Source organism: Protomyctophum parallelum (assembly GCF_964188405.1).
Source record: "Protomyctophum parallelum genome assembly, chromosome: 10".
Lineage (NCBI taxonomy): Eukaryota > Metazoa > Chordata > Actinopteri > Myctophiformes > Myctophidae > Protomyctophum > Protomyctophum parallelum.
This window is the reverse complement of record NC_139704.1, coordinates 22,238,813-22,261,927: the sequence shown is the minus strand read 5'-3', so window position 1 is coordinate 22,261,927 and position 23,115 is coordinate 22,238,813. Positions and strand designations below refer to the sequence as shown.

General features: G+C 46.3%; 1 protein-coding gene across 1 annotated transcript; it reads right to left on the bottom strand.

The window, feature by feature from the left end:
* Nucleotides 1-542: 542 nt before the first annotated feature.
* Nucleotides 543-22,588, bottom strand: LOC310865736 (uncharacterized protein; the record flags this gene model as incomplete). Its single annotated transcript, XM_083774945.1, has 11 exons — nucleotides 543-576; nucleotides 672-682; nucleotides 1,351-1,565; nucleotides 4,402-4,990; nucleotides 8,196-8,375; nucleotides 9,676-9,843; nucleotides 10,890-11,023; nucleotides 13,883-14,005; nucleotides 14,404-16,494; nucleotides 18,715-18,770; nucleotides 22,584-22,588. 11 exons carry the CDS (start codon nucleotides 22,586-22,588, stop codon nucleotides 543-545), a joined length of 3,606 nt encoding a protein of 1,201 aa, XP_083631071.1.
* Nucleotides 22,589-23,115: the final 527 nt, after the last annotated feature.

Here is a 23,115-nt window from a genome sequence, read left to right as displayed (position 1 = left end):
ACAGTACAGTACAGTACAGTACATGTCTCCTCTCTCTCTCTCTCTCTGCCATATGGGTTTGTGTCACACTCACACTCTGGGCTCCATCTTGTGCTACCCTTATCCCTAAACTTATTTGCCATTTTTTGCTATTTTAAAAATCATTTTAAAATAGTTCAACAAGCCGATCTGCATCTACATGTTGTGAGCGTGTAGATCAGCTATTTGAATTGTGTAGCTGTCGGGCAGAAACCGTTTACCTTGGACACTCATATGTCAACTTTTTTGCATAAATGAATGCCCTACACACATTGTTGTGATTGGCTATTTTCGCTGTTCTCAATTATTATTTTTTCAGGTTTCTGCCCCAACAGCAACGATTAGCTACACGCTGTGTCATTATATTATAGCTCGTTACCAACAGAGACGGGAACTTCGACGTCGTCAAGCAGAACCTGCAGTCCCTGTCCAGCAGCACACCTCCACTCCACCTGAAACACACACAATACATCAGTCCCTGTCCAGCAGCACACCTCCACTCCACCTGAAACACACACAATACATCAGTCCCTGTCCAGCAGCACACCTCCACTCCACCTGAAACACACACAATAAATCAGTCCATGTCCAGCAGAACACCTCCACTCCACCTGAAACACACACAATACATCAGTCCCTGTCCAGCAGCACACCTCCACTCCACCTGAAACACACACAATACATCAGCTGCACATGACATCATCGTACCTGGAAGTTATGCGGGAACGCCCACTGAGTGGCAAAAAACTACTTTCTGGCATTGACAGCCCATTCATGCAAAAAGAAAAGTCCTATCTGATTGCATTAAACAATGTTAAACTCACCAACATTGCAGCTGTACGAAAAGCTTGAATTATCCTCTTTCTATCTGCAAAGTTTTTGTCTCATAAAAATTCACGATAGAAACGTTATGAGCTACTTTCTGTCAAGAAATGCCCTGCATTTGATTATGTTTCTAAGTGTCAGAGTTTGGAACTAAGTGCTTGTTTTCAATAACACAACATTTTGCTAGCTGCCTCCTGCATTATGTGACATTTAGAAACAGGTGGTACGCGGGTCGGTTGAGTGATTTCCAACGAGCGCTTCCAAACTCCAACATTCCATGCTGCTCAATGTTTTGCCACTCAGTCTAGATGAGGAGGGCGTGTCCTGATGGGAAAATCATGCATGTGTATACTCTCTATACCCAGTGGTGGAAAAAGTACTCAATTGTTTTACTTAAGTAAACGTACCAATACTGCAATTTAGAAGTACTTCGTTACAAGTACAGAATTGAAAATGTACTTGAGTACAGACAGACAGACAGACAGACAGACAGACAGACAAACTGACCTTGCCAATTCCCTGGTGGAAGGCAGCCATGCGCACAACCACAGGAACCTGCACGTTCTGCACAGTGGTCTGCAGCCTGTCTGTCTCTCCTTGCAGGGTGAAGATATTGGATCCCGTGTTGGTGGACAGCCGCACAATCACAAACTCCCCCAGGGCCTTGAAACTGTACTCTGTCCCATCAAACGTGATGAAATGGAGGCTTCCGAACACCATGGCTGCCACGAATGACGTACACATGAAAGAAGATGATGTATTAGAAGATGTATTATAATACATAGGCCTATAATACATTACTATTTAACATTATAGATATAAGACTTTTGTGTCTCTAGCTTAGAAATGATATTTCACTTCAAAACATGTTTGTGGTCATTTTATTGTCTACTCTGGCTTTTGTGAACAGTTTTTAAGTTGCTTTATTCAGTATTTACATATTTGATTATTTTATCAGGCCCCTTTTCTATACAAACCCATTGTAACCCATTTTAACCAGGTTAGATTCATTGAAAACACCCATCATTGGTTCTGGTAAGGTAACTGCTATTGTATTGGGTACTCGGGGGCCAGCCGGTGCGCCTGGTGCCCTCCTCCACGTGCTAATAGTCCCTGGGTTGTCCCAGGTGCGTGCGTCGCTTTTCTTTAGGGGAGAAAAGGGAGTGTGCATACATAAGTTGTATACAGATCGATGCAGTTATAGCTAAAAACAGGAATTGGCCTGTTAGAGCGCCACTGTGAGGCTGATTTGGGGGGGGAAATTGTGGCATGTCGTCCTCGGCCTAGTGGAAATGTGTGTGTATAATTTCATGGAAATTGCACACTGTGTTTGTGATTTGTGGTATTTTGTTCGAAACGACCAATCATGTGAGCTTTGGAAGCCAATCTTAGCCAATGAGGATGGAAGATGGGAAATGGTGCAGATCCGTGTTGATCACATGACTATGGAGATAGTGTATACCGAATTGTGTGATTTATGGATAAAATGTGTACGAGTAATCTACAGAAATGTGTTTTGGGGCAGAGGTTCGTCGTTGGCATCCAGGGAGTGTGTGTGCAAAGTTTGGCATGGATCGGGCCAACGGTGGCGGAGATTAGCTGGTAACGGGCGGACGGAAGGAAGGAAGGAAGGACAGACGGACGGACACACACACGGACGGAGTGCAAAACATACTCTCTCCCCATGGCTTCGGCCTCGTGGAGACAAATATCAGCCACGAATATATACTGTATACAGAAGGGAATAGTCAGATCCGAGTACACCTTAATATTAAGATTAACAGCCCTTAAACAAAAGACCTAGGGTAGAGAAATGGAGGGAACTAACGGAACAAAGAAAAGTAAATGGGAGAACATTCTTTCTTTTTTTTTGAGTGGTGCAACCACTCCAAGGAACAGCAATGTCCGTGTTCACCTATGTGTTGGTTCACCTACAGTATGTGTCCGCCTATGTGTTGGAGAGATAGAGGGGGGGGGGGGGGGGGGGGGAGTTGCACCACTCGGTTCACACGGGTGTGTTTTTTTTATTATCAATCAGGCATGGCACTTGGCCAAAGACCAATTTAATGATCTGTTACTCTGAGTTTTGATAATGAATTTGAATAAATTATGGGTTCGGCTTTGTGCCTTTTTTCTTTCTTTTTTGCTTTCTACTGATTATTTATTCTTCTTATTTTTCTTCCTTTTTGTAATTTATTTTCTTATGTCTATGCTTCAGTTATATTTGTCTCGATGTTGTATTTTGTGTTGTTTCTGTAGTCGACATGATTACATCACTGTGGAAGCCTTGCCGAGCCATGAGGCCCATAGGGGCAGGAGCCTATCTCCTGTTTCTGTAGCGTGAGGCAGCTTGATGTACAAGTACACCCCCTGGACATGATGTACAAGTACACCCCCTGGACATGATGTACAAGTACACCCCCTGGACATGACGCTAGTATGTTGCAGGGACTTACCCCCAATCCAACCCTCGATGCTGAGTGTCAAGCAGGGAGGCACTGGGTCCCATTTTTAGAGTCTTTGGTATGACCCGACCGGGGATTGAACCCCGACCTCCCAGTCTCAGGGCGGACACTCTAACCACAAGGTCACTGAGCTGGCAACTGTGGTGCTCACATGAAAATAAAAATAAAAGTATATAAAAAAAGTTTGAAGTTACAATGGGTTTGTTTGTGTAGGAAGGGGTCGTGTCTGATAACATTTATATCAAATAACTATATAAATACTCATCAAGTGTAAAGTTTTGTGTAAAAGAGTCACTCACCGAGACCCTGAGTTGCCTTCTTGGCTGGAATACAGTGGTCTGGGCTGACCCAGCCGTAACCTTGGCAACGGTCCAGGGGTCTCTTGTCTAGGTACAGGTGACATAATGATGACTGAATACAACACCACTGGAATGGCAGCAGGTCCCCATCTAGAGAGAGAGAGAGAGAGAGAGAGGGGAGTGGGGAGTGTTATTTGGGGATGAATACAAAATAAATATCAACATCCTAATATTGTCCAATCTTTAGATAGGGAGGCAGGAAGCCGTGTTCATATCGGAGTTACGTAGTGCAGCTTTAAATCTTCTCAGGGAAAATTACAATATGCAGATTGCAGAAGTCAGAATGTACAGTAATAAGTTGGTTATCCCGTTACTCAGTGGTTTTCAATCCTTTTCAGATCAAGGCCCATTATGTATTCTGCATTTGAGCCACAGATTTGATGACATTTAGCCTCTCAAGACACAAAACCTTAGCCGATTTTGTCCAAAATTCCATGCTGTATTGATGTTGGTTGGTACCATTAGGAGAGATAACAGGTAACAAAATAACAATTATTCTACATTCTCTAATTGTGTAGACCTCTTGTAAACTACCGGTAAGTAATAGAGATGTTAATTGATTAATAATTGAACTCCTGAGAGTGTGAAATTAAACCAACTCTCCATCATTTAGCTGGGGACCACCTGGAGCCCCCTCAAGGACCACTGGTGGTCCCCGGGACCACTGTGTTGAAAACCACTACTGTAACTGATTCGATGGACGGTTCACACAATGCCATGCGTTATATATATACCGATATGCTTCTGGGCCGCGTGGCCGGAGAAGTAGCGTTCACTGTAGCCGGCCTGCAGGGGCCCCTGGGGGTCGTACACACACCGCTTCCCCGAGCCCCGCCGGTTGGCCAAGATGGACTGGAAGACGTGTCCCCCGATGGCCCCCCAGCGCTGGTTCCTGAGCTTCCTCACCCTCTGCCCGGCGGGGGCAGCCTCCGGCCCGAACGACAGGTCCTCCAGGGCCTGGGCGCGCGTGCACGGACACGCGGGCACGTCGGCCGCCCACTCCTTGGGGTCGGGCTCCTTCACCGCCCACGTCTGGCACTTCACGCGGGCGTTCGAGTCGTCCGGTCCCGTCAGGTCGTACACCAGCTGGCCGGGCCGCCCCACGGTTCCGTTGGCCTGCTGGGGCCTGTATCGGCCTGCGGGGTCGAACAGGTTGTCCGGGGGCACCGGGGTCTCGGTGTGGAAGCGTCCCGCTCCGTCGGTGTAACCGATGAGCGCGTTGTGGTGGACCCTCTGGCCGGCACCCCAGTTCATGTCCCCGTAGCGCAGCAGAGCGAAGGCCCGCGCTCCATCGGTAGTCAGGATGCACTGGAAGGTGTTCGTCTGAAAATTACAATCTGGGATATTTTTATATTTCCAAAACACACGTCGGTACAGAAACACATTTATAAAAGCAACACTGACACATGATACTGTCAAAGAAAGAAAAGCAGGTGCGTTTCCTCGGGAATCTGCCATGGGTTAAGCCAGTGGGTGCTCAGCTTTGAAAATAAAGCAACCCATGAACCAACTCAGAAACCAACTCACTTTGTATACAGTATTTCAACAATATATGTACTGCATATATGCTTACAGGTACATGTAGATATAATAGATACTAGATTATACATGTGTATGAAGCAGCCCCTAGGTGGCACCAAAGGGGGAAAACATAAATCATTAAATTCCTGAAGGCATTTTCAGTTAATTTCAGCATTCTTCCCGGCTAACACTTGAAGGAGAGTTCACGTTACACTCAACAATGGACTCTAAACTAGGGCAAGAACACACACGCCCTGCTGGCACACCCTGCCCCTAGCTGTCCTGTCCACCTCCTCTGTACCTCCTCCTTTGCAACTATATGTGTAAACTACACACATAACTTTGACCCTTAAGGGTTCATCCTTAAATTAATATGCTTCAAGAGTTAAACTAACACTCAGGATGTCACAACGGGGGAAGCTTCAAGGACAGGGAGAGCTACAAGACAGATCTGGATGGTTTCTTCATTTCATATAGTCTCTAGACCATAGTGTGATGGTGTAAGTGATGCAGAAAGACGTTGTTCCTTAGCTGTATTCTGTCGTTTGTTAAACATCCCCCTCAACAAAAGCAAACACCAAAATGCAGCGAGAGGACACATTGATAGCAATCGAACTGGGAGGCTACAACTGCTGGTATAGAGGGAAATTGGTTAAATTATTTAAACAACTAGTCGACTAATCGACTAGTAAACTAGGCAACTAGTCAAAATCACTACAAGTGAAAGCGCTACTATATATATATATATATATATATATATATATATATATATATATATATAGTTTACTAGTCGATTAGTCGACTAGTTGTTTAAATAATTTCACCAATTTGTTGTTTTGTTATGTAAAAACAGGAAAAAGTTTGTAATACTATGCCTTCACACACAGATAACACAATGATGGACGGAAGATTAGGAATCCGGAAACTACCTGGTAGTAAACTCCCATGACAGTGTTTTCCACGCGAGTGACAACTTAAAGTCAGTATTTCCTCATCTTCAGCAAACCGTTTTTTGGTCTTTTGTCAGGGAGGATCAACAGTGATAATGTTTCAGTCTCTCATTCCCAGAGTAGTCCCTTGAGATTACGCCTGTGCCGAATGCTCTCACATCACGGAAAAACACAAGTTCCATACATCAGTGGTTCCGAAACCTTCTCATGTCAAGGACCCCCAAATTGACACTCATAAGCCCGCAGACGCCCATTTAAAAGGATATGCCAGGGACCTCCATAAGAGAAGATTTTTACGGCTCTAGCAGTGATTCTCAACCAGTTTAACTCCAAGCTCCCCCAGTTTGACTACGGGCCCCCATTTAATGGCATTTCTATCTCTGGGACCCCCAATTTATATTGTAAAATCAATGTTATTTTAACTCTGAGAGTGTACAAATGTAAACTATCATTTAGCTGGGTACCCCCTGGGAGTCCCCGGACCCCACTTTGGCAACCACTGCCATATACATTCAATAGACAGGTCCAATAACGGCATGGCTAGCCTGTGCAATCTATCGATATCAAGTTATATTTGGTGTGCAGTTAAACACAGAAAAATCAGCTGAGTATGAGTATGTACACAGTATATATCTTGATTAAACAATGCCTACACATCACAAATCATGTGCTAATGCTTTAGCCTACATATCTTAAAATGTATTAATTGGGAACCTTTCTTCAGCTTAAAGGTCCTTGCAAACTGCTGCCTTTTTCTGATTTCTTTCTGCGTTTTTCCACCATTTTCCTAAAACGGGCAGCAGTCACCAGGTGACTTCATCAGTGTGTAGTCACCCTGATGGTGTATCAGGGTGTAGTATCAGGGTGTAGTATCAGGGTGTAGTCACCCTGATACTACACCCTGATGGTGTATCAGGGTGTAGTATCAGGGTGTAGTCACCCTGATGGTGTATCAGGGTGTAGTATCAGGGTGTAGTCACCCTGATGGTGTATCAGGGTGTAGTATCAGGGTGTAGTCACCCTGATGGTGTATCAGGGTGTAGTATCAGGGTGTAGTCACCCTGATGGTGTATCAGGGTGTAGTCACCCTGATGGTGTATCAGGGTGTAGTCACCCTGATGGTGTATCAGGGTGTAGTCACCCTGATGGTGTATCAGGGTGTAGTATCAGGGTGTAGTCACCCTGATGGTGTATCAGGGTGTAGTATCAGGGTGTAGTCACCCTGATGGTGTATCAGGGTGTAGTATCAGGGTGTAGTCACCCTGATGGTGTATCAGGGTGTAGTAGCAGGGTGTAGTCACCCTGATGGTGTATCAGGGTGTAGTCACCCTGATGGTGTATCAGGGTGTAGTAGCAGGGTGTAGTCACCCTGATGGTGTATCAGGGTGTAGTAGCAGGGTGTAGTCACCCTGATGGTGTATCAGGGTGTAGTCACCCTGATGGTGTATCAGGGTGTAGTAGCAGGGTGTAGTCACCCTGATGGTGTATCAGGGTGTAGTAGCAGGGTGTAGTCACCCTGATGGTGTATCAGGGTGTAGTATCAGGGTGTAGTCACCCTGATTTGATTGATTGATTGAAATATTTATTGAAACAGTTTGCAGAATTTACAGTACATTTCAAGCACAAACTCAATACAAAGACTGTTAACTGTGAGTGGACGACCCAATTAAGCATTACACTTGTTTACAACAGGGTCCACATTGTTCAATTCATCAAAACATTTAGAGACATACAAATAGACATTTCTATGTAGCTAAAGAACAGAACAGGAATTCATCATAGTGAATCATGATCATGATGGTGTATCAGGGTGTAGTATCAGGGTGTAGTCACCCTGATGGTGTATCAGGGTGTAGTCACCCTGATGGTGTAGTCACCCTGATGGTGTAGTCACCCTGATGAAGCCACAACACGTAGGTGCATTTTAACCTTTGCAAATGCATTAGCCACCTTATTAGCATCAATTATGTCACGCAGTTGTATACTAATGAGCACCTTGTTGAAGATTCCTACTCTGCCCAAACAGATGCGTGCCTCCTTCCTCTCTTTTTTCCTACCTCTGACTTGTTGACCTTCTGGAAAGAGACGGGCATCACGTGGTCCCAGGTGATCTTCAGGATCCAGCTCGGGGTGAAGGCAGGCCTGTTCCTGAGCTGCTCAAACTCTGTGACGTCCTTCGCCGTGCGGTTGAAGACAATCTGAGAGTAGATGTCCGACATGTTCAGCTGATGATATTCCTGAAGGATCGAGCAGGGGAGAATGATAAATGTTATGCTTGTTTTTGCTTTCATTTATTGTAAATAATTATTATATGGAGTGTAATATGCAACTATAGCCTAATACTGCTATGATAAGATATTATAAGCACTGACACGTTAAAAGAAACAAGACAAGCATACTACTGTAGTTCACCCAGACCCTGGATCGGTCAACTTATTTACACAGACTCACTGGGTCAGTGAAAGCAATGCCATCGATTAAATATAAACCCGTTAATGAATGTATGTCAAATGTTACATTAGACGGCACATTGTGTACACACACACACACAATACCTGAGCAGGCTTTTCTGAGGGGCATCCATACTAGCCTATAGTCATTCATGAAAACCGGACCAAAATAACATCAGTTTAACTATTGCGCTCATGGAATTCATATGATACTGTAGGTCAGGAGATGCAGGAAAATACAACCTGGCTGCCCTCACTTACAGTTACAGTTAGTAGTGTGTCACAGTTTATCTCGTCTCAGGCCAATGAAGTGGAAACAGATTCAGATGGGCACACAGAGTTTGGCACGACATCTGGGAAACTGAAACTGATGACTTATTCCCTCTTTTGTGATCTAATCGCTCATGTCCAGGCAGGACTGATAAACTGGAAATTGGGTAATTCTTGCACAAACGAATCCAATGTTGTAACATTCTGATGTGGATGCATTTATGTTGCCAACATACAGTGTGTGAACTAACAATGGACTTTCAACTTTACTGCATTTATGTTCATTCGAAAAGGCGGACCAAAAGAGCAAGCGACATATAGTTCTAGTTAAATACGGAGGCAACAATGTGGGACTAATTTAACATTTAATGTTTACTGATATTATTGGTCAAACAAAAAATACAAATAGGAAAATAGGACGTGTGCACATTCCCTGAATAGTAGCTTTTGCAACTGTCTTTTCAGTTTGATGGCACATTTCTTGATTTTGCCATCTGCACTAAGACGGCCTCAGGGTCGGGCAGATGCATAAAGGTGTGTGTTGCATCAGCCTGTCAACATGTAATCACAATGTTTTCCTTTGTCATTTTCTGATACAAATGTCCTTTGACTCCATCCTAGCCTCGGTACTCATCCTAGCCTCGGTACCTAATTTAGGTCAGGCTAACTCCATCCTAACCCAGTGGTTCTCAAAGTGGGGTCCGGGGACCCCCCCAGGGGTCGAAGAACCACTGACATAGAAACATAGCTTTTTCAGAAAACTGTCAGGATGTAGAAGACATTTTTAGAATCTGATCTCAGGTCAAAATGGGCTAACCTGATAGAGCAGCCGTCCCTCGCCCCGGGTCAGGTCTGCGTCGTCCCAGAACACAGCCAACAGGGACAGGCTCTCGTTGCCACGGAAACCCTTGGGGAAAGGCTGAGGAAGCAGGAGCTGCTCATTTTCTGCCACGGACTGGAACTGGACCAGGCCGTTGTCCGAGAACTGAGAGAGAGAGAGAGAGAGAGAGAGAGAGAGAGAGAGAGAGAGAGAGAGAGAGAGAGAGGAAGTCGAGAGATATTCACTATATTTGGCGATTTTTATCTTTCATGATCTTATAAGAAATGCATGGAAATGGTTAAACTTTAAAAGAAAATGTCCGTGTTTAACTTGTTTTTCTTTCGTTATTTCTTTATGTGATGATATTGATGTATATGATGTATTATAAATATGAATACTGGGTTTTTCTGTCATTTCAGTCATCATGATGGACATCTTTGTATGTTTAAATTTTTGAATTGATTGACGGTGTTATGAGAACCAGCTGTGTCTGGTCATGTGAGTGACACAGCCGTGTCAGGTATATATGTAGGTGCTTGTTTGCAATGTTCATTGTCTGATGAAGAAAACGTCATTTCCACTGTGGTGAGAAAATAAATGATTGAGTTTGGAGCTCAGTCCAGTGTGTGGACCTTATTCTCTTTTCTTTTTTCTTATAGGAAATGCACCAATACTTAGCATACCTGTAACATGTTACCGGCTCTGTGTCTGCTGCTATTGAATCAGCAGTACATGTTTGTAGCCTTTTTACTATGGATAATTTTCTCTTGTGATTTTTAGCTATAGCTCTTTGTATTTTGATATATTGTTGTTGGTTGTCATGTAACAATGGGACCTAGTTCTAGTGTTGTTTTGCATCTGGGTTTGCAACTTTAAAGGAACACAACTGCACAAAATGTGCAAAAGAATAGTCAGGAAAGGTGGCCATGGTGTCCCTAGATTTCCATTATCTTCTCTTTTTTATGATACAGTTTATATTGATAAACACCTGAACACAAAGTTCAAATACAATATCCACAACTGTATTTACATTTTAATTTAAAGGTTTTCCAATACACAATATTTTTCTTATTTGTCATTTTTAGCCCCTTTAATGAGAGCAAGTGGCTCAAATGTGACAATATGGGTTGATTCAAAGCACTTTCATCTAGATGGGTGTACATAGCTAACAGGGCTTTCAGAATCTTTGTCTTGATCAAAAGAATACTCACAAAGACCCTGTCATACAGTTTGCCCATGAAGGGGAAGCCCATCGGAGGACTGATGTAGGGTGAGTTTCCGTCCGCTGAGGCCACCTCCACTCCTCTATCTCCCACATCATCTCCATAGGGATACAGTTCGCTCTCTGGAGATAGAGACCATTCCGTTTGTCAGACAGCGCTAACATACTGAACAAGCTCACGTGGACAGTTACATGTTATATAGAAATCAAGTGACTTTAAACAGATTGGTGTCAGACAGAATTGGGTGAAAAGGTATTCGCATGTAGTTTGTTTGCATGCTGAATTTAGACTACGTGATATTATCATATGATGGCGTCGCTGTGTCGCTGGCTGACAAGAGTTCATCTATAAGTTCACGACACATTCGTATCACAACGCATTGTGATCTTTTTGATCGGTTCTTGGTGGCACCGTCACATTACAGAGTTTGAATCACCCGTTTGCAGGGAGGTCAAATTGGGGACCAACATTATTATATTATTATGTATCTCAATATGCCAACGATCAATTATAGAATTTTGAGTTAGCGATACCACGTACAGTAGTCTAAACAAAACAAAATAAAAGTGTTTGCAATGAAAAGTAAAAAAGCATGATGTATGCATCCCTATAACACAGAACAGCAAAGTGTAACAAAGCTCATAGAGGCATAGCCCACCCTTTTGAACCGCATTTCTACACGTTGTGTCATTGGCGGCGCAGGAACACCTGAAAGACCCCGGCAGGTTGGCACACGACGACGCACGCCCGGGGCACGCCACGGGCGACGTGCACTCGTCGCGGTCCTCGCACCCTCCCTGACCGAAACCTCGGTCCTCCGCGGCCTCCCAGCCCCGATCGCACAGACAGCGGAACCCCCCCACGTCGTTGGAGCACGTGGCCGCGGGGTGGCATCCCCCGCCATTCTGCTGACACTCGTCCAGGTCTACGCAGAGCACTCCGATGGACATGTAGCCCGGTGTGCACACGCACAGGAAGGAGCCCGGGGTGTTGTGGCAGCGAGCCTGAGCGTGGCACGGCGGCCGGGAGAGAGCGGAGCACTCGTCCACGTCCTCGCACCACGTGCCGTTGCCGGCGTGTCCGAGCGGACAGTGGCAGGAGAAGGAGCCGGGGGTGTTCCAGCAGCGTGCCAGCGGGTGGCACGGCGGCACGGCGCCTTCTTCACATTCATCGATGTCCACGCACGCCCCGTCCTCCTCCCAGAACCCCCGCGGACAGGAGCAGAGGTACGCTCCGGGCTGGTTGGTGCACACCTGGTCCGAGCGGCAGGTGGCGTTGTCGATGCACTCGTCGGTGTCCTCGCAGATGGAGCCCGCGGCAACGTACCCGGACATACAGGGGCACAGGAAAGACCCCACCGTGTTGTTGCACAGTGCGTGCTCGGGGCACGGGCTAATGCCCTTTGGGTCTTTGCACTCGTCCACATCCTGGCACGTTGTCCCGTTGAGAGTGAAGCCGTCGTCGCAGGGGCAGCCATGGGACCCGATGAAGTTGACACACATGGAATGGGGCTGACACACCGGGGAGTCAGGGGAGTACTCGGAGCACTCGTCCACGTCCACACACTCCGTGTCGTTACTCCAGAAGCCCGGGTAGCATCTGCAGTGGTACGAGCCGACGGCGTTCATGCATGTGCCGTTGACACAGAGCTCCCCGTGCTCGACTCCCCCGAGGCATTCATCAATATCCAAGCACAGGTCGTCAACTTTGGAGAACCCCAAGTGACAGATGCACAGGTAGCTGCCGTTGGTGTTGACGCACATGCTGTGGGCAGGGCAGGTGGAGTTATCGAGGCATTCGTCGATGTCCTCGCACTCTGTGGCGTTGACCCCTCTATAGCCGTCCCAGCACTGGCAGACGAACGATCCCGCCGTGTTCAGACAATGGGAGAACACGGAGCACGGGTCGAGAGAGCACTCGTCCACGTCCGAGCACAGGGACCCGTTGGCCGCGAAGCCCGAGGCACAGGGACAGAGGTAGGTCCCGTTAACGTTGGCGCAGGTGCTGTTGTCGGGGCAGGTGAAGTTCCCCGTCGCGCACTCGTCCACGTCCTGGCAGTCACTTCCGTTGCCACGGTAACCCTGCCAGCAGTCGCAGAGGTAAGAGCCGTCCGTGTTGATGCAGGTGGAGTGCGACGGGCAGGCCTTCGTCTGCGTCTGCGCCACGGCATGCCTCCGCCTGCGTCTCCGCCACGGCTGGCCGCTCGCACTCGTCCACGTCATGGCAGTCCGTGCCATTGCCGCGGTAGCCCTCCTGGCAGCGGCTGTAGAAGGAGCTGCGGTCGACGACGTTGCACTCGTCCACTCGCACTCGTCCACGTCGCGGCAGTCCGTGCCATTGCCGCGGTAGCCCTCCTGGCAGCGGCAGTAGAAGGAGATGCGGTCGACGACGTTGCACTCGGCGTAGGGATGGCAGACGTCGCTGGCGTTCAGGCAGCGGCCCTCCTTCACGCACGTGCCCTCGTCGTCGTAAGCCAGGCCCAAGACACAGGTGCAGACGTAGGAGCCGGGAGCGTTGACGCAGGTCATGTTTCTACTGCACGCGGTGGCCACTTGGCACTCGTCCACGTCGGCGCAGACAAACCCGTCCCCCTGGAAGCCGTCCTGGCACCGGCAGCTGTAGGAGCCATCGGTGTTGTTGCAGAGTGCCTGGGCACTGCAGTTGTGGGGCCGAGTGGAGTTCTGAGCACACTCATCCACGTCCCGGCACTCAAAGCCTGTTCCCTCCATGCCGGGTGGGCAGGCACACGCATGGGATCCCGGTGTGTTAGTGCAGCTGGCGGCGGGATGGCAGCCTCCGTTTTCAAGTTGGCACTCATCAATGTCTATAATTCATCCAAAATGGAATGGAATAGTGTCAGGGAAACGAAACCCCCAAATGGTGCTAAAAGAAAAAGCTCAGAAGACAGGCCACGCATGGAGGCAAATGAGCAAAATGATAGTTTCGGTGTAGGTGTATGATAATAAAGCATGGATGCTTACCTGTACAGTTTATCCCATTGCCGGTGAAGCCACTGAGGCAGGAGCATAGGTGACCACCCACAGTGTTCAAACAATGGGCAAACTCACTGCATGCGTGCTTCCCTGTTTTACACTCATCCACATCTGCAGAGGGATAGAAGGAGAGAGCGATGGAGGTTGGGAGAGGGTGGTGATAGGGGAACAGAATGTAGGGTATAGAGAAGAGAAATAAAATTAGACTTTGACAGTATACCTATAGGACAATATGTTATCAAGTGCCAATGCTTCAGCATTGGTTTTGTTTCAAATTTTCACTCCACAAAAAAATGACTATGATGAGACAGTGAAGTTCTGGCATTAGTGTTGCTGAGAATTGGCTTTGTTTACTTTATGCCATTAACTAAACTTTAAATTCTTGTTTTTTTTACTTTCAATTATTTTTGCAAAGACTTTGCATTCAAAGTTCAGACATATATGAATGTTATATTATGTTCAATGCATTACTAAGATGTATCCAGGAAAATAGATTTGCTGAAGTTTACCGACACACTCAGTCCAGTTCCGCACATAGCCATCTTTGCAGACACACTCGTAGGATCCTGGGACGTTCGTGCAGACCGTCTCATTTTGGGTGCAAATGTTTTCCCTCTGGCACTCATCTACGTCTGAGCAGATGACCCCGTTGTCGCCCACATAGCCCAGGTCACACACACACTGGTACCCGGCGGGCGATGGGTGGCACAGGCCGTGAGGATGGCATTCGGGGGAACAAGCCGTGCTGGGTGGCACGCAGGTGTTATTGTGCGCCACCGTGCCATTCAGACACGAGCAGACGTAGGCGCCGGGAGAGTTGATGCACGTGGAGATGGACGGGCAGGTGGCATTCGAGAGGGCACACTCGTCCACGTCCTGGCAGGAGAAGCCGTCACCTGTGAAGCCTTGCAGACAGGAGCAATAGTAATGTCCCATGGTGTTGGAGCACAGTGCCTGGGGGTCGCATGCACCCACTTCGGAGCACTCGTCTATGTCCTGGCAATGGGAGCCGTTGCCGGTGAAGCCGCGGTTGCACTTGCAAGAGTGGGAGCCGATGGTGTTGAGACATGTGGCGTTGGCGTGGCACGGTTTGTCTCTGCACTCGTCCACATCTATACACTGCATCGTGTCGGTGGGGCGGGAGAAGCCCACGACGCAAGGGCACTCGTAAGAGCCCTCCATGTTGGTGCACACCTCGTTGTCATCACACACATCATCCAGGGTCATGCATTCATCCACGTCTTGGCAAATGGTTTCGTTGATCAAGTCGAAGCCTGTTTGGCACAGGCAGGTGAAGGAGCCCTCGTTGTTGACACACGTCGCCCTGTTTCTGCACCCTCCGTTGTCCACTTGACACTCATTAATATCATTGCACTGCGACACTCCATCTCCAGAGTAGCCCGCCTGACAGCTGCAGTTGTAGGTGCCGAGGAGGTTGGCGCAGAGGGCGTTGGAGTGACACTGCTGGGCCAGTGAGCACTCATCCACATCCACGCACGTGATTCCGTTGCCGCTGTACCCAGTCTTGCACTCGCAGGTGAAAGAGCCAGGGAAATTATTACAATCAGCGTATGGACTGCAGCGGCCCGTGCCACACTCATCCTCATCCTGGCACTTGGAGTTGTTGTAGACGTAGCCGATGCCACAATCACAGTAGTACGACCCGGCTGTGTTAACGCAGGTGGCGCTAGCGGGGCAGATATCAGGCGTGCCACACTCGTCGATATCAGCACAACTTTCACCATCTCCTACGAAACCTTCCCGACAAGAACAGTCATAATTGCCCATCTTGTTGATACAAATTGCGTTGGGGTGGCACTTATTCTCTGAGTTACATTCATTGACATCTACACACGTCCGTCCATTCCCTATGAAACCTGCACGACAGGAACATCGATAAGAGCCTATAGTGTTTGTGCAGTCTGCATACCTGCTGCAGATGTTGTTGGCACACTCGTCAATGTCCTCACACGTCTGTCCATTGCTTGCATAGCCAGTGCTGCACGTGCAGCGGTATGATCCAGGAAGGTTATGGCATCCTTTATAGCCGAATGAGGCAGCACACACACCGGGAGTCTCTGAACACTCATCTATATCCAAACACAGGTAGTTTCCGTTGCCCTTGTATCCGTTATTACAGGTACACACGTAGGATCCCAGGTTGTTGGTGCACGTGGCATTCCAGTGGCAAATCGTCGCGTCAACACACTCGTTCTTATCGGTGCATTGGAACCCGTTGCCTTTGAAGCCCGTCTTACACGCGCACAGCCGCCCGCCATCGGTGTTGGTGCACTGCGCGCTGGCGTGGCAGCCCCCGTTCTCCGCCTCGCACTCGTTGATGTCCTCGCAGAGGCGGCCGTCCCCGATGTAGCCATCGAGGCAGGCACAGGTGTAGCCGCCCAGGGTGTTGTTGCACCGGGCCCTCCCGTGGCAGTTGTTCAGCCGTGCGCTCGAGCACTCGTCCATGTCCTCGCAGGACATGCCGTCGCCCTGGAAGCCGTTCTTACACATGCAGACGTAGCTGTCGCTGGTTCTGTGACACTCGGCGTGCGACTCGTGGCACCTGGTGCCCGCCGCCTCGCAGTCCTCCAGTTCAGCCTCTGGAAAATAAAAGTAAAGAATGATGTTATTAAACAACATTCTTTTTAAAAAAGAGCAAAGACATGCACATCCTCAACCCAAACTTGGGCAGGTGCTGAGCGACGAGTAGTATACAAGAATAAAAAAAAGAAACCACTCGCACACGGAGGAGGGCTCCGATTCTGTAATAGATTATTTATTGCACCAAAGGTTGCTGTGACATTTTGAGCACAAGGCTCTTCCTCTGACTGAGTGTCTGAGGAAGAGCCTTAATTGTGCCTGAAAGGTCACAGCAACATTTCAATTCAATAAAGGCATCTATTATTTTATTATAATATTATTTATTATTTCATTTTTTATTCTATTAAACAACATTCTGACATGTAACTTAGCCCCGTTTGGATCCTCCCCCTCCGCTGTTGGCTCAGGGAAGAGGTTCTGTGGCATAGGGTATCCCTGCATGGGGCCAAATTGGTCGAGGCGAACTCTCCAAAAGCAGTGGCGAAAACCCTTTACCCCTTTCTTTCGTTTTAGCGATGTTAGCTATTTTTGAAAGGGGTATTTGAACATGGGGCTACTGTAATGTATTTTTTTTACACAATTTTATAGCGATACATTTTTTTATTATTTACTATAGTGACTATAGTAAATAATAAAAATTATAGCTACTATATTCCTGGGGTCCTACTAGACCCCAGGAATTTACATCTGTCCACAAAATATCACAGGATCTACTGAATGTGAAGGGGGGTACTATAGGGGGATGCCATACTGTGTTGTATGGCTCAACATGTCAGTTTGTTACCCCCTGCACATTCAGTAGAATCTGTGATCTTTTGTGGCCAGATGTAATTTCTTGGGGTCTATTAGGACTATAGTAAGAAAAATCGCTATAAATTAAATAGTAAAATATAGAAGATGATGATTAAAGTTTCTTTATTAGGAAAAAGACCCCTTGAGATGTAACATCTCGTTTTCGAGGGCTCCCAATAGATAGAAGATTTGTACAGCTCTAGCAGTGATTCTCAACCCGTTTAATTTCAAGGACCCCCCAGTTTGACATGCATTAGTCTACGGACCCCCATTTAATGGCATTTCTAGCTCTGGTATCCCCAATTTATATTGTAAAATCAATGTTATAACTAGAAAAAGTGCCCTTCCGGGCACAGGTCTCCACCAGGTTATCCACAGATCCGTGCAGTTAGAGGTAAAAACACTTTTTGGCCAGTTATAGCGCCACCTTGAGGCTGAGTTGAAATTGTTCATGTGGCATTTCGTCCTCGGCCTAGTGGGAATGTGGGTGCACAATTTCACGGAAATCACGCGATGTGTTCATGATTTGCAGCATTTTGTTTGAAACTGAGCACTCCTGTGAACTTTGGAAGCCAATCTTAACCAATCAGGATGGAGTCTGATAAATCTGAAAGACCCGTTTCGTTGAATGGCTCTAGAGAGACTGTGTACCAATTTGCGTGATGTTTGGACAAAATCTGTAGGTGTACTGTGCAAAAACTTGTTTTGCACAAAGCGGCCTCCTGGTGGCGCTATAACAGGCCGTTCTGGAAAGTTTGGGGCAGAGGTTCATGGTTGGCATCCAGGGAGTGTGTGTGCAAAATATGGCATCGACCGGGTTAACGGTGGCCGAGATTAGCTGTTCACGGACACACGGACGGACACACGGACGGACGGACGGACGGACGGACACGCGGACGGACGGAGTGCAAAACATACTCTCCCCACATGCCTTCGGCCTGGTGGAGACAATTACACTCTGAGAGTGTACAAATGGAACCAAATGGACCATTTGGTTCCATTTGTACACTCTCAGAGTTACAGACCCATAAGGGTCCATTTGATTCAAAACTATCATTCAGCTGGGGACCCCCTGGAACTCCCTCAAAGACCCCTGGGGGTCCCCGGACCCCACTTTGGGCACCACTGTTGTACAGGGTTGTTTTGCTCTAAAAAAACTCCACTCCTAAGCTTCTGGAAGGCCCGGCCCATTTCGCCCCATGCAGGGATACCTTGCCACGGAACGTCTTCTCAGAGCTAACAGTGGAGGGTGAGGTTCCAAACGGTCCTATACAAAAGAAAGAAGTCACAAAATGCCACCCGTCCATGGGCGACATATTGAGAGGACCGCTGTTACTCTCAGCGGTCCAAACTGTCTGAGCTTTAGGGTAAAATAAAAAATAAAAAATAATAGTCTTTAATAGTTTATTGTCCAGGTGATACATTACCTGCATAGCAGTATTTCTGCACTGCACATACACACACCAACCACAGTAGTGGCAACCTATGGAAAATAAGAAGGGCAAAGGTTAGGGAACAAGGGAACTGCTGATTGGAAATGTTATGATGAATTGAACAAGGTGGACCCTCTTGTAAACAAGTCTAATGCATTATTGGATCGTCCAATCACAGTTGACAGTTGACAGTTTTTGTATTGAGTTGTGCTTGAAATGTGCTGTAATTCTGCAAACTGTTAATAAATAGTTCAATCAATCAATGGAAAACCTAAAATGTGTCGCCAGGGGTACTTTTGCTCTGCTTTCGTCGAGAATCAATGCTTGCGTCATTTATGCTGTGTTGGATTGGGAGCGACGGAGGGCTGATGCAAGGTGATGCGAGGGAGGACATTTCTCTCACCCTCCGTTACGTATAGTGCTTCTTGTGTCGATTACGTTCGACTCTGTAAGGCAGTTAACCCTAACCATAACCGCACCCACGGGTGAGTCTTAACCGGCCACGGATGTCGACTAAAATGCTTCACAGAGTTGAACGTAATCGACGCAAGAAGCACTAAAGCAACGGAGGGTGAGAGAAATTTCTCGCTTCCAGTCTGTCCCTTATACATCATCCGTCGGTCTGGGGACAGATCCCAATCCTAACACGTGCGTGGGGGGGAGGGGGGGTATGTTTCTGGGCAGGGTAGACCTCTATTTTAACTCATTTGTTTATTTTCAGAAAAAAATCACATACCGACCTCAATTCTGAGGGCCATGTACAGTAGTATTGTATCAAATGTGTCTCCAAATGTCAGCAAGCTGTACTCTTGAATGGGGAAAGTAGGTAGAGACCTGATTATACTAAATGGTGAGTGTGAGTGTGAGTTACATTTTCTGCTAGGCTTTTGTTTCCATATAGCCTACTTGCACTTTTAACAATAGCCTATGGCCTATTGTTATGGAATCCTTAACATAAAGGCCCATTTTCTTATAGGCTGACTCAGTCGACACCCAAGGAGTCAATTTCATTGTCCTGTTACTTAACTGACAGTGCAGCTAATTTCTTCTGGCAAATATGTCTTTCTCTGCAATATCTTCTATAGAATATATAACTATATTAATAATAATAAAATAATACAATAAATGAATATATGAATACAATGAAACGGCATCCAGACTATATTTGTTTTAATCCATTGTCCTGATATTTCAAATGTCCACAGTTCATGTACTCTTGTGGTTCCTCATAGGGTTGTGAAGAGAACTACATTGACAAATACATTGTATTGCTACTGTCTATATGAACACAAATGGCCATGAAGTGAAACCCTTTGCAGTCACTGACACAATCGTTTTCTTTTTAATTTACTTAACTGTGAAGCATTTCCCTGAAACTGTATTTGCAATGGCAAAAAAGCAAAATGCTTAAATTTAAAAGCAGAACAAGCACAGTGCACTTCACCTTTCCAGTATAACTGACACTATCACCTTCCTTAAAAGCAGTACTGAACTTCACCTTTACATTAAATTTGTGACACTATCGTCTGTCACAAAAGTGACAATCACATCATTAAAGCAGTATACTGTGGGGGCACGGAGGCACAGTTGGTAGTGCTGTCGCCTCACAGCTAGAAGGTCCTGAGTTTGATTCCCGCTGGGGACGCTGTGGGCACTGGCGGCGTGTTCCCTCCTCCGCGTCATCAGTGCCCATACCCGATGCGGGGGTTGGCGATAGGGCCTTTCTGTGTGGAGTTTGCATGTTCTCCCCGTGTCCCCTAGGGTAGATACCCTCACAAAAACATGCCGTAATCCTGGTCTCTAAAAAAACTACCTCCCCCTGGCCAGCCGGGGCGCCTGATGGAGGGGAAAGGAACTGGTCGGAATAACGTGTGCCTTCCACGCACTACGTCCGGCCGGGGAAATTCCCCTCTGTCAGGTGAAAAGAAGCAGCTTGGACTCCTCATGCATAGAAGGAGGCATGAGGTCAGTCCGCTGCCCCCCCCAGGTTGGCAGAGGAAGTGTAGCGCCCAGGATTACATTAGATAATTGGCACTGGGTGAAAAGAAAAACTGGGTTACAAAATTGTGGGATAAAAAAAAAGAAAAAAAAAAAAAAAACAGTATACTGTAATTCACCTTTTCAGTATAAAGGGCCTTTAAGACTTTGTTTACACGCTATCCTCGTCTTAACCACACAAACTGCCTTTTTGGCCCATCCTTTGTTACCTCGAGTCTATAGGCCTACAGTACACCAAATCTCTTCACTGAAAATGCAAGCTCACAACGCATCGGGTTGCAACTGTATTGCCTGTCAGGCTTCCGTTTCCTAAAACTTTACCTACTCCAACATTGTGAAAATTATGGTCCCATTATGATTTAAAAATTAATGATAAAGACAACTACAGTATGTTGTGGTCCATGGGTTCCACTGTGTGATGACCCAGCCTTCTCTCCCCTTCACTTCACACCAATAGCACACTGCTCTCACAGACATTTCTTGCTGAACTAGAGAGGCATCAAAACGGGTCTGTATAGAAACCAATGGGTGACCTTAGTTCATCCATATCGTTTTTTGTGGGTTGCAACAAAGTTGAGAAAAGTTCAACTTTGCCACTCAGTGGCGAGACAAAGCAGCAGCCAGCCAAAAGTGTGCTGTGGGCTGCAATAGACGCACGTGATGAAGGTGTCGTGGGTGTCCAGATGTTTGTATAAACACACATTTAGTGGAAAAAGGTTGAAATTAATTTGATTTGATGATCCCAACGACTACTGCACAATGTCAAGGTGATTAGGAGAATATGATATGATTAGACACGATTGGTTGTTATTGGGTTACGCACAAAATGCTAATACTCCCTCTGGGGCATACAAAGCTATTGTCTGTGTATTAAGGAGGGGGATTTGGACGTGAAGTAATAAGACTGTCTGCATTACATAATCCTCGTCAGGCCTCCCAAGGGACAGTCATTATACACCTTAGGGACAGGTATACAGGCTTTAAATGCCACATCCTTGTGGAACATGCCAGTGGAAAAATGAGAACGTAGTCAGGCCTACAGATTTAGATTTTTGTCTACAACCAAGTGGCCACTCCAATAGTCATTTGGTCCAATATTTTCAAGAACTACCATAATACAAAACCCGGAATGGATTATTAAAACAATTTAAAATAAATGAAACAATCATATAATATTTAATGTGTCTCTGTGTCCTAATTGAGGGCACTCAACAAAGATTGCAATATGGATCCAAATGGAGAGAAGTGTCCTGGCAGGACACATATTATATTATGTATTTGAATGATCAACTCTAAATGTAGACAAACAAATAATTTCAATAAACACACTTTTTTGGTTATTTTGCACTGCAAAACTGTAAGTTTGAAATAGTTGTTAGGGCGATGGGAATGTTATAAAACTAGGCTAGAAGTAATATAATGTTTTAGAACTATGGAACCAGAATAAGGTAGGCCCTAAATCATGTAATTGAAAGTGGAGTGAAAATATATTTTATTAGGCCTAAGAAATAATCAAAACGAATATCAAACAGTATGGAAATTTGTAGTCCAGATCTTCAGTCAAACATGTTAATCTACATACAAATGTGTGCCATATAGTCTTTGAACCACATGTATAGCAATGACACATCTTGTTTGTGTCTCCAAAAGACACCTTTGGACAAACATTTGAAATATACAATAAAGGCAGAAAACATGCAGAAACGTATCTTTACTAATCTGAATTGGATTAACTTTACGACAACACGTCTGAATCAAACCAGCTACCTCATCTGAATCTCTCTCCAGCCACGAGCCACCATTCTAAGAAGATCCAACAAAGACTATCAAATTCCAATACACCAAGACCACTGGTTCTGGCTTACCGCATATTTCCCAGTCCGTTGGTGACCTAGGAGACTTTCATTGCATGGGGCTGAGAGTGAGGACTCCCCTGCGGACGGTGGGTCTCTATGCACCGTCCCTCCGTCGTCACCTCTCTCTTCCTAGTGTCCCTGTGCTCTGTCCCACTCCTTACCCAGGCTGGATTATTCCTTCCACCTCCACTTTGTGTCTCAGTTTCTCCACTTTGGCCAACCACACACCCGAACCCCCCTCCCTCCTCCCCCAGGGACTCGGCATAATAGCAAATGTCACCATATTGTCCTTTTACCTGACATCTTAAACCTCTGAGAAGGGGAACACCCATATTCGCCTACGTTATGTATCAGCTCCTGCAACAATAATAGACTAAACTCCCCGAGGCATGGCTTGGTACCGTTTACGAAAAGAAAAACAACTGAGAACAGAACAAGGAACGCATGGGTTTTAAAGGGAGTTAGACTCGCTTGGATGTGTTAATTCATTAGAATAGGAAGTGTCCTGTTTGAGACAATTGGTTGATTGGTTGAATTTATT